General features: G+C 46.0%; 1 protein-coding gene and 1 pseudogene across 5 annotated transcripts in view; both read right to left on the bottom strand.

Moving 5' to 3' along the window:
• The window catches only part of WNK1 (WNK lysine deficient protein kinase 1), a 1566458-nt gene that overhangs the window by 1180189 nt on the left and 373848 nt on the right, over positions 1–12421 (bottom strand). For all 5 annotated transcript variants that reach the window (XM_086952842.1, XM_086952840.1, XM_086952841.1 and 2 more), the window contains exon 4: positions 5424–5581. In XM_086952842.1, the coding sequence (XP_086808968.1) occupies positions 5424–5581 (158 nt within the window). The remainder of the gene's footprint in view (positions 1–5423; positions 5582–12421) is intronic.
• Positions 1316–4034, bottom strand: LOC147733949 (zinc transporter ZIP1 pseudogene; annotated as a pseudogene).

The raw sequence follows: 12421 nt of genomic DNA, 5'->3' as shown, positions 1-12421 counted from the left end.
CTAATGGAAGCTGTTTCCTTACTGTTAGGATATACCTGGAAATTCCACTGTGTTCGACATCCCCAAGCAGCAGGCTTAGTCGAACGACCTAATCAGACTCTAAAGACCAAACTTGCTAAAATATGCGCTGACAAACAAATAGACTGGGTTACAGCTCTCCCGGTTGCTCTCTTCTACATGCGAATGGTGGCACATTCCCGGACGGGTCGGTCCCCCTTCGAAGTCACATATGGGAGACCTCCGAATATCTGGGGCGTCCCATCCCCTAAAAAGTTAACTGATATTGATTTGAATGTTTTGACAGATTACTTAGATTCCTTGATGTCTGCACTACGTTCTTGTCGTTCACAGGTGGCTGCAGCCTTTCCAGACAAAACCACGCCCGGGGAACACACCATTCAACCCGGCGACTGGATCCTCTGGCAGATTTCATATATGTGGTGTGGCAATGCCCTTACCTAACAGATTACTGGACAGATATAGTAACAAATCTTCAGTAACAGATTTGTGGAAAAAAATGAAACTGAGTAGGACATTTTTTATTACTGGGTCTCCTGCTTGCAAAACACGGTACCGCCATAAAATGGCTGGGTTCACACCTCTTAGATACTCTGACTGGCTCTGAGATATGCCGGAATGGGCAGTGGTGAAAAAGGAGCGAATGAAACAGGATGAACAAGCATTGGCATAGCAATAGGTCTCGCCTTTGGGACCTTAGAAGTATATAATTATGCAGCACAATATCCTTACTGCAACAACATTAACTGGTGCATGGCTAAACACTTATAAGGTCCCAAAGGTGAGACCTATTGGCTATGCCAATGCTTGTCTTGTTTAGTAGCTTTTAAGATCACAGGATGTCCCTTGAGGCAGTAATCTAGAAAGAATGGACATGATTGGGGTCTTGAAAGCTGACAACAAAAAATATCCATGTGTCTGCTAACGGGGTTACCTTCATAATAATTCATTTAAAAAAATTAACAATCTGAGCATTAAGTAACACAATCATGACAGTCGGAATTTCCTAATGGGAAGGATCTTTTAAAAAAATATATATAATACTAGCGGTTACTTGATTTCAGAGTGCCCCTAAAAATGGCGTATTTGCACAAGATTGTACAATCCTAGTCAAGAGTCAAAGTCCAGACTAGAACACAAGCTCCTGATTGTACGTGCAAAAATGTACACACTAGAACACATATGACTGGTGTGCAGGGAGAAACCAAATGGAGGGAGCCTGTTTGACGCCAAACTTTACAAGTGGTCTTATTCCAGCAGCAGCATTCCTCGCCAGTGACCCGGATGCACAACCGTGCTAGATCTTGATGAATAGGACACCAGCTACCACAGAAAAGCCAAGGATAAGCACAGTGAGCTTGGGGATGCATTGCTTGCTAGAGTTTAGTTCGTGGGGCAGGATCTCAAGGAAAGTAATGTAGATGAAGGTGCCCGTGGCTATGCCCTTCATCACACTGCGTGTCAGCTGGTTCACTGAGTCGCCTAACTCACTTAGGATGACACCTATACCAATTTCCAGTGGTGACATAATGGCAAAGAGGACCAGAACGAACACCACCACACGGTGACTCAGCTGGCTCTGTACCAACTTTAGGGTCAGGCTGAATGCAATGATAGACTTATTGCATTCAGCCTGCAGTAGAAGTGCCACACAGATCTCAAGCACCTTTGAGGAGTCCTCCTGAAGTCCGACAGCCAGGCCCTCGATGACCGAATGCAGAGAGAGCAAAAAGACCAGGATGAAGGAATGCAGGGCAGAGTGCAAGTTTAAGTCTATATGAACATGGACCTCACTGTGGCGTCTGATTCGGGTGCTGGTACATCGAGCCAGTGTGAAGGTGGGCCGTCTCCTCCTCGGTGCTATTCAGTAGTTCTCGTGAAGTGTCCAGGACACTGTTGTGTGTTGACTGTGTTCCCCTGAGGTGGACGAGCCGCAAGCACTTAATTAACCCTTTCACATCAGCGAGCGGTGTCTTCACAGCCAGGACCATAAACCCTTTAATGCAGTCTAATGGCTTCTACCGTCGGCTAGGCAAGAGATGGGGAGAGAGAGAGAGCGAAAGAGAGCAGGAGAGACAGAGAGAAAAAGAGCCTGGGAGTGCTGCGTGTGCACGCGCCCCTGCTCGCTCCTGCATGGTCCTGCAAGGTGGATGCCGCCACAAGCACAAGTGTGTGCCTGCACATGACCAGAGCGACAGCTAAAGGTCCGCATGTACTGCGTAGGTGAGACCTAAAAAGTGATGGATGACCTGACTGCATGGGCGGCAATGTTGGCGGACTTACGTGACACCCCGGAGCGAAAGCGTAAGACACAACTGGTGTGGACTTTATGGCTTAATCTCTGGAGGGTTGGCCCTTGGACAAACAGAATGGGGGCTGTCAGGTGGATCAGCTGAAATTACACCTGCCGAAATGGTAATGTCTGAGAGGTATACATGTGTCCTGGGTTCCTCTGGAGTGGGAACGTTGCGTCTTGCTCAGTGCCCGCAGCAGGGACCGTTTGGGTTTGGAGTCTGCTAGTTAATTTCCATCTCGCTGGGTATCGATCAGTATGTTTCTATTGACTGCAGTGGGGAGCAAGGGGGAAAGGGATGATGGGTTACTGTTACATTAATGCATTTTTTCTGACCCCTGTACATACAGAAAAGTTAATGTTTCACAATGTCATATGTCTTTTCCTGTGAATAATCAATAAAAATATATATTTTTTTTAAACTTAATTACATGAATTGTTAAATATGGAGAATGCTGGTATTTGGAAAACTGGACAGAGATGAATGATTATGTATGGCAAGATCGTAGATGCATTGTCAAATACGAGATGGCTGGGATTTGGTTGAACTTGGTTGAGAATAAATGTATGTAATGAGGGCAACCTGATTAAAACATTGTGAATGAGATGGATTTGCACGCCTAGTTGAGCTTTGAAATAGATAAAAGTATGAGGACATCAAGTTTGGGTATGATGTGGTCAATATGTTGTGAATCTTCAGCGGATTCACAAATCCACAGCAGATCCACAATTCTTGAAAACTACTGAATAGATTTACACCAAACCAACTAAAGGCACTTCCTTCACCAACGTTCCATTTACATGCCAAGCTTGGCATGGTTCTATTCAATAATTTTTCTGTGCCGAATATTAAAGAATCCCATGAAAGTTCCAATGCAAAATGTCCTTTTTGGGACTTCCCCTATTTTTAAGTCCCCGCTTGATGGATCTGATGAGACTTGCCATGAAGAACCGAAATTGATGTAATTTTCTTTCCTGCAGATTCTCCAAACGGCACTAAACATAATAAGGAAATAAAAGTGGCATTCCAATAGAAAGTCTGACTTAACAAGAACTATAGAGGGGCTATTTACCACTGTAATATATACCAATGGCAGTGATTTGATTGCGAGTGTTCTGCCTCTCCTTAATCAGTACGTGTTCAACCTAGACCAGAGCCACTACTAATCCTACAATTATTTCTGCAACAGTGATCAAGTTAAGCCTGTACTCTGCAGCTTGGTTTAAGTGTTTTTATTGTTCCCAGGCAGAAACTATAATCACGTGATCCCCTATACGTTAACTTACGACCCCTTGCAACAAATACTGACACGGGCATCTTTCTTTTTTTTTTTTTTTAAAGAAAGCATACAACAAATACAAATCATGGACTGCATCATGACACAAAAAGAAAAACTCCATTTAGTAGTTCATGGCGACCCATATGTTGTGGTAAGAATGTATGTGTGTTTCAAATTGGAATACTATTGTGTTTCTGCATTGCACTTCTGTGATATTCTGACCCAATGTTCTCATCCGGGGGTACACTCCCAGGACCACTATTATGATAATTCACAGCAGATGATTCGTCAAAATGTTTTCTCCTGCTCCAGTCCACCGTCCCTTTACGTTTAACCCAAAGACGTTTACCACATACGGTCTTCTCTCTTTCGGTCTTTCGTACTTGAAGCTTTTGCTCAGTTTGGTCTGTCTTCCACTGTGTTTTTTTTTCACTAACGGTCATATTTTAACAATATTTTCACATGCTATATTAGGAATATACATACATCCTGCAGGGGAGCAGATTCTCAAACAGTTTAGATTTTCAACAATTTATGAATTTGAAGAATGTTATTTTATTAAAGAATAAACACTTAAAAAGCATGTTTCAAGTAAAAAAAATTATCTTGCATTTTAAATATGCTACAAATAAGAAAAAAATGCAAACTTGTAGCAAAAACCACAACCTCCATAGGCAAACCTACGCTGAGATCCGTCAATGTCAATATGCACACATCGAAAGTGTTTTATCACTTAACGCAGGCCTTTCTGCAGATACGATTTTCTGTCTCAATTACAAATCCTGGAACTTCAGCTCTGATACTGGCCTCAACAACCGAACCAAAATACGGTGGGAGTCTGGGAAAATCGGTAACTCTGCATCCATTATAAACAAGAGTTACTCCAACAGCTAAAAAAACAACAGTACTTTTTGTCGCAATGTTACGCGCAATCCCATTTTGTCCATAGCATTGTGTTTACTGAAATGCCAATTTCAATTTAATCCCACAATCACCTTATGTACCAGATGCTCTTACTACAATAAACATTCTCAGTAAAGCGCGAATATTCTCTTTGAGGACATATCCACGCTCTATGAAGACTTTAAAATGAAACATATAAAAATTTGACAACTCCATGGTAGTGCACTGTTTATCAATTATTACATTTTAACCAGCGTCAGTTTAAGTAAAGCATTTTCCTACCTACATTATTCTTTAAGAAAATGTCAGTGAGGTCGCCCACCAGACTAGTGCTGTTACGGAAATACTCTTTCAGCGTGACAGTGTTGAATAAATGTAAGAGCTTCACTAGAAAAGTACATTTCACTAACATGCAGCACTCTTGACGTGCGTAATTGCTGCAGCGAGATGCTGCACTGCGGAAATATTCGAAATGGTTAAGTCTTTCTCTATTAAGAGAAATTTCCCCACACAAACATTTCGCCTGGCAAACATTTTTAGCCGTATTAAGAAGTGTACAAGGCGGTGTGCTGAAGTCGAGTCAACTGACAGTGCCTAACATGCTTAGTGGTATAACTAGCAGTTCTCAGATAGTTCAATCTTATAGGTAGGGCTGTCCAATGTAGGAGGTCAGGAAGGGTCGGATTTATGCCAGGTTTCAGGATTACCCCGACTATGTGAATTAGTTCCACTGACTTTCACTGCATGAAACTATCTTATGTGGACATCTCAAAAACCTGCCATGGATCTAACCCCACTAGATCTTCGATCGGCACATCCGGCTTATGGCATTTCAACAGGTAATTATCTGCAGATTAAGCTGTAAAGCAAAACAATATTTGTTTCCCAAAAATTAAGGAAAAGAGAAATGCAGAAGAAGGTTGACTTACACTTGTGACTCGGCGGTAGATCTGCGCAGCGTTCTGGCACTCGGAGTATGGATATTCTGAGGTGGCCATTTCAAGCATGCACATCCCAAAAGCATAGACGTCAACAGATTCATCGTACTTCTCTTCATACATCTCAGGAGCCATGAACTCTGGCGTACCTTAAATTAAAAGAATGATTCAGACTCTACATTGTCTCATAGCCAGCACAGGTTGGTGCTGTAACTCACCATGGAACTCAGTTCAACAGAACTGTCAAAAACATTTGAAAGCAAAATAAGAGAAGCCCTTCGTAGTATGCTATGTCACTATACCTGGAGAAGAATTCAAGTGTGAGAAATCTGCATGGGAAGGAAGTCGACATACAATATTACAAATATCCAGGGGTCTAAAATACAATAATAATGTTCTGAGTACTCCAAACCCCGCAAAACCTGGATGTCTACGCTACTACAATTCAGAGTCCTATCTGAATGAGCAGTCCTATATAGATGAACGGATTCCAATCACTCACCAATTGGTGACATGCTTTATCATCTGCGTATCCTCTTTAAGTCACTCTAGTGACACTAAGGGCTACAACATATCATAGGGACGGGGAGCCAGAGGATGTTTTTGGTTCTAATGGTAAGTTACCAGAAGAGAGCAATTGACTTGTGTGGGAAATGAATGCAGTGCAAAATAACAAAAGTAATATGTGAATTTAAAATTGAACTACAACAGACCCCGTATTTATTCTTTTCTCTCGCAATCCAAACTAAAAACAGTGCAAACAACAGTTTATAACAAATAACTGATGTTTGAAAAAGAGGTCAACATGTTTCAGCACATCCGGACCACATTCCGTCCAATGCCTTCTTCAGGACCAACTAGAATATTGCTACGGTACAGTGTAAAAAAGTGAGAAATTAAAATATAGTGATAAATACAAATACATTTGAAGCGGTTGGAAATGATACAACCGGATCACCTGTAATCAGAAATGAATAATCCCTCCTCTGCAAAACCCGTACAGCTAACGGAATCAGATATGCATGAGGATACCTCACGTTACCTGGCTGCGGCTCAGGGAAAAAGGAGGCACCGCTCTGTCCGACGGTACCTCTTGGCGGTCATCCAACCGCCACCTTCCCGACGGCCTGGATGACCATGGAGAGAGGAAGTGAAGCACACTGGGCAGGCATTTGGAAAACATATGGACTCTGATGGAGTGTTTAGATAAACAGAAAAAAGTAGCACCTGAAAAAAGTGAGCAGTAAGGACATTCATCCAGGCTCCAGGGGAGGGAAACACAAGAAGAAGGAAAGCCCGCTCACATACACTGACAAATAAGAAGAAATGAAATGAGTGACAATGAAGCCAACCAATGGTAAGCAACAGGTGGGTTCTGAGCCCTCTATAAGCTAACAATAGGCATGCCCGGTCTACTAGGCAAAACCTAACAAAAGGAGTACCTCTAATAAAAAAAATCGAGTCTTCTGTTCACAGAGGGTTATAATACCAAAATGAACCCATTTTCTCCACACCCAACATTCACTTACCTAAAGTAAAGTACTTTTTGGAAAGCTAAAATGTTTGTAAGTATTGGAAGAGGAGAGTACCCTTTGAACACAAATATATTGTAAATAAAATTCCACCAACCCAAAGTAAGAGCTTAATTGGTCCTTATCTTTGGGAATGAGTGCTTCCACAATTTAACCGACTACAGTCCTTTTTGGAGCAACCCTTTCCTCACTAATTCAATGCCAACAATAATTCACTGTCCTCTCCACTTCTACATTTTCTCTAGAAATAATTGTTTCACTTTCCTCCAATACACTCCTAGTGCTACTGGTTTTGGCAATTCTTAGCCGTGTTGCACATGACTTGACGAATGCTACTGCACTTTTTAATTAAATAAAAATAAAAACAGATGGGGGAGTGGGTTGGCAGTGTGGCAACACAGAGGGAGGGCACGAGAGAAGGACACAGATGCGAAAAGAGGACACGTGAGAAACAATGAGGCAGAATATGGACAATGGAGGGTGGGCGGGAGGCATTTGGGAAGAAAGGTGACAACAGAGGGAGAGCAGAATGGGCTAGAGAAGGAAGCCGAAAATGGAGAGTCAGGAGCAGGGGCTGTAGAGGCAAGCTGACAAAGAATATGAGAAGGGGTTGAGGATGCAAACTTACAATGGAGCGCAGGCAGGGAGTGTTTAGAGCAGCAAGAAGACAAAGGACAGGTATGAGTGGCTGGAGTAGCAAGCTGAGAACAGGTGGTGGGAGTAAAGGGGTGGGGAAGCAATCAGAGAGAAGAGAAGGAACTGGGAAAATCAGCTGACAATAGGGGGCGGGCAGGAGGAGATGAGGAAGCTAGCTGACAAAGGAGGGTGGGCGTGAGTGGCTGTGCTGACAAGCTGACAATGGAGAGCAGGTGTTAGTGACTAGGGTAGAAAGCTGACATAGTATGTTCAATCCAGGATGGGGAAGGAGAGTGGTGAGGCGGAGCTGGGGAAGCCGACAATGGAGGATGTGTGAGCAGGACTGAGGGAGCAAACGAACAAGGGTGTGGTGGTGAAGAAAGAACGGCAGGGGAATGTGGGCAAGTAGGAAACAAGAACAGTAACTGGGGGTGAGAATGAAAGTGAAACAAAGGAGTGGGTACGGGGGGGGGTCAGCTGGAAAAAAAATGCACTCTCAAAGTGTTTAAAAAAAGCGCTTGAAAAATGAGCAGTTGAAGGACACAAGTATTGTGTGCATGCTCCAGAGTAGGCACAAACAACAGAAGAAGAAGGAAAGCTTATGGAAGCGGACTAATAAACGAGCAAATGAGAATGTCAATTAAGCCCTTGACCCTGCTTGCAGGTCAGGCCGCTCCCCTCGACGCGCAGCACCTCTGCTGTGTCATTGCCTCTCCCCCGCTGCTGCCGTAAGTTCGCTGCTCCTCCGTGCTATACAGCGCCCGATGTGTAATTGGTTTTGCTGCCCATTTTTCCTTCTGTGCCCCTTTTTGTATTTGTTAAGTGTTTTACTGCCATTTGTCTTTACTATGTTTCACTGGTTTCTGACCCCCCTTTGCCGCCAGCACCCCGCTCTGTCCTCGCTCCCGCAGCTGCTTCCCTGCGGCCCGCCCCCTCGCTCGCCCATAGGCCGGCCCGCTCCCGCCTCCCAGCTGCCCCTCCCTCCCACCTCCCCTTATATGGAGGCCGCTGTGCCGCCGGCGCGCCTAATGGAAGCCCGTCTGCGCCAGGACTGCGCCCAGCGCCAGAACCCCTGGCCCCCGCAAACACCACAACGACCAACAGCGCTACAATGCCAGCACCCTCCACGCACTCAACCCAGGACGAGAGCAAACCTTCACCTGCTGGAACTGCAGCTTCACCAGCACTCGGCCCGCAAAACCACCTACCGAAGGACCCAACTATCTCAGATGCATACTCCTCAAAACCTGCTCCGCTTGCAAACACGCCGTCAAACTATGGGACCTCCTCGATTCTACCTCCCCTGACATCGCCTTCCTGACTGAGACCTGGCTGAACCCCACCTCAGCTCCCGACATCGCCATCGAGAACAAAAACGACACCAAATCCGCCACCCTGATCACCAACCTTGGACTCAGACAGCTCGTGACTACACCTACCCATGCTGCCGGCCACACACTGGACCCTATCTTCACAACGTCTCCTTCAACCGCACCACAGAACCCCACTGGACAGACCACAACTGCATCCACTTTACCTTCAGGAAGCCCACCACGCACCAACGCACCCAACAGATGCCCCGACGCTGCTGGCGCAAGGTCACAGAAGACCAGCTAACCACCACCTTGGCACATTGACCACCCACGACCCCTGCCAACCCGACACCGCCGCCCGCAACCTCAGACAATGGTTCAACAACTGTGCCAACACCCTTGCCCAGCTCAAGACTCACTCCAAGAGCAACACTAACAATAAAGCCGCCTGGTTCACTGAAGACCTACAGGCCTCCAGAAGAACTGGCTCCGCGAACGGACACCAAACAGCTACACTGCCCACAAGAACGCCACCCGCAGACACCATCAACTCATCAGAAACGCCAAGAGGGCCTCATTCAAAGATCACCTGGAAAACAACGCACAACAGCAAAGAGCTCTTCAACATCGTGAAGGAACTCCCCAACACCAACGACATTCCGCCTTCGCAAGACCTGTGCGATACGCTGGCCACCTCTTCCATCGAAAGATCGCAGACATCCACGACAGCTTCAACGCCACGACTGCCCCAACAACCATCGCCCCCACAACCACCACCTGCACCAACCGCCTGCTCTCATGGACCAGAATCAACAACGAGGACACCAGCGAGATCATGAACACCATCCACTCCAGATCACCACTAAACCCATGCCCTCACCACATCTTCAACAAAGCCAGCACAGCCATCGCACCGCTTCTCCGGAAAGTAATCAACATCTTCTTCGAGACAGCAACCTTCCCTGGAAGCACGCCGAGATTAAAGCCTTACTCAAGAAACCCAAGGCGGACCCCAAGGACCTCAAGAACTTCCGACCCATCTCTCTGCTTCCATTCCCAGCGAAGGTCACCTAGAAAATCGTCAAAAAAGAGCAGACCCGCTTCCTCGAGGAGAACAGCATCCTGGACCCGTCCCAGTCCGGGTTCCGCAGCAACCACAGCACCAAAACTGCCCTCCTCGCCACCACAGATGACATCAGGACCCAGCGGAGAAACAGCTGCCCTCATCCTCCTGGACCTGTCAGCCGCCTTTGACAGGGTCTGCCCCCACACACTACGAACACGCCTACATGACGCAGGGATCCAAGAGAAGGCCCTGGACTGGACCACATCCTTCCTCCCCGGCAGAACTTAGAGCATCCGCCCCCCCCTTCTGCTCCACTGCCACCGAAATCATCTGAGACGTACCCCAGGGCTCCTCCTTCAGCCCGACGCTGTTCAGCATCTACATGGCACCGCTCGCCTAGGTCGCCCGACAGCACAACCTCAACATCATCTCCTATGCCAACGACACCCAGCTGATTATCTCCCTCACCAAAGACCCTCACACCGCCAAAACCAACCTCCACAAAGGAATGAAGTCCGTCGCCGAATGGATGAGGAACAGCCCGCTGAAGCTGAACTCGGACAAAATGGAGGTCCTCATCCTCGGCTCCACACCCTCAGCCTGGGAGGACTCCTGGTGGCTGTCAACCCTTGGAACAGCCCAGACACCAAGCGACCACGCACGCAACCTGGAGATCATCCTCGACTCCACCCTCTCCATGACTAAACAGGTCAACACCGTCTCCTCATCCTGCTTCAACACACTCCGAATGCTCCTCAGGATCTTCAAGTGGATCCCCACCGAGACGAGAGGAACAGTCACCCAGGCCCTCGGATACTTCTCCCACCTCGCTGCCAAGACCTGGAACACCCTCCCCACCAACCTGCGGCAGACCCAAGACCTACCGGCCCTCAGAAGACTCCTCAAGACCTGGCTCTTCGATCACTAGTAGCACCTCCACCCCTCCCCCCCCTCCCCCAACGCCTTGAGACCCTCACGGGTAGGTAGTGCGCTTTATAAATGGCATGATTGATTGATTGAAGCCAATGAACGGTAAGCAAATTAAGCCAACAGTAAGCAATGGGCAGGATCTAAGCCTACTGTAAGATAATAGGTCTCAACACACTGCGCATGCACTGTCTTAGTCGAGACCGAAAAAAATTAATTGTGCCAATATGTTTCAAATAAGTGTTGAGCTGCCCTAGCAAGGCTAAAAATTCGCTCAAACAAGGGTATGGTTTTGACCTTATTGCATTTATTTACCTTTCACAATGTCAATTCACAAACGTAATGAGGTACTGATTTATGGGATGTATTGTGAGCACCTAATTTCGGTATGGTTTCAAAGGAAGCAATGTGAATGGAAATGTTACTAAGGTAATATTTTCCGGACATAAAATCTCACCACATTGTTTGGATGATCAGTTTGCAACCTTCATTGGTCTGTCTTTTATTTACTTCTGAAAATAGTTTGCCTTCATAACCATATTTGTTTCTATTACTTTCCCATGCTTAATGAAGGAGACTAGATGATCAATGGAAAAATTAACCTGTACAAGCCCTGATTTTGTAATGTATGCGCTCAGAATAATAATTCAAATAGTCTGTTGCGCTAACCAGAATAGTTTGTGATTACTTTTACAAAGACACCTAATGAAAAATTATGATTGCTTTTGTGATTGCAGGCACAGGACATAACATATAACAAAGCAGTAAAACAGGCATTTTAGAGATTATATATGGTTTCGAATAACATCCAAGCACTACAGTGCAGCCAGTTGAAGCCGCTGCGAATTGTACTTTGCACCACCCAACACATTAGAGAGGCTCTCATTCCTGTTCTTTCTAGCATCCTGCTTTCAATGACCCACCGTTTTAGCTCATCTGTCAGTCATCTGTCCATCGGAACCTGGATCTCAACAGTAGATCTAGTATTCAGCTCTTTTTGTGGCTGGGTCATTGTTTTCCAGCTGGTACATTTACCCAACTCCATCCTTTTCTTTCACCTTTTTCTATGCTGCATCTCAGTTGTACTTCGCTACCAGCACCTCGAATTCCATCAACTCTGCACAGCTTAACTTACAACACTATCAAGGTTGTTCTATGTCCACAGTGCCCAATAGCGGTTGCACCATCATTAGACAGTCCATTAAGTTTTCTGTCAACTTGTCATGCTATCTCTAGAGCAGAGGGTCTTCAAACTGGAGGGGCGGGTCCCCCTAGGCCTAGAGGGTCCTCAAGGAATCCCAGGGAGGCACCAGGCTCTGTACAACAGAAGCATTTTGCTGATAGCAGTGCTTTGTGTGGGGAGGTGTTAAGGGGAGTAAGTGACGGCAGTAAGCCGGTCTGTAATGGGCCACCACTAACATCTTTTGTCATTTATATCCTGCCTGGGAGGTGGTGTCAAAAGGGAAGGGACTTCAAATACTCCTACTCCTCACAACTCCCACCTCCAGTTCTAAT

Source organism: Lissotriton vulgaris, chromosome 1_2 (genome assembly GCF_964263255.1).
Source record: "Lissotriton vulgaris chromosome 1_2, aLisVul1.2, whole genome shotgun sequence".
Taxonomy (NCBI): Eukaryota; Metazoa; Chordata; class Amphibia; order Caudata; family Salamandridae; genus Lissotriton; species Lissotriton vulgaris.
The sequence above is the reverse complement of the archived record's forward strand: the minus strand, read 5'-3'. Positions and strand labels throughout refer to the sequence as shown.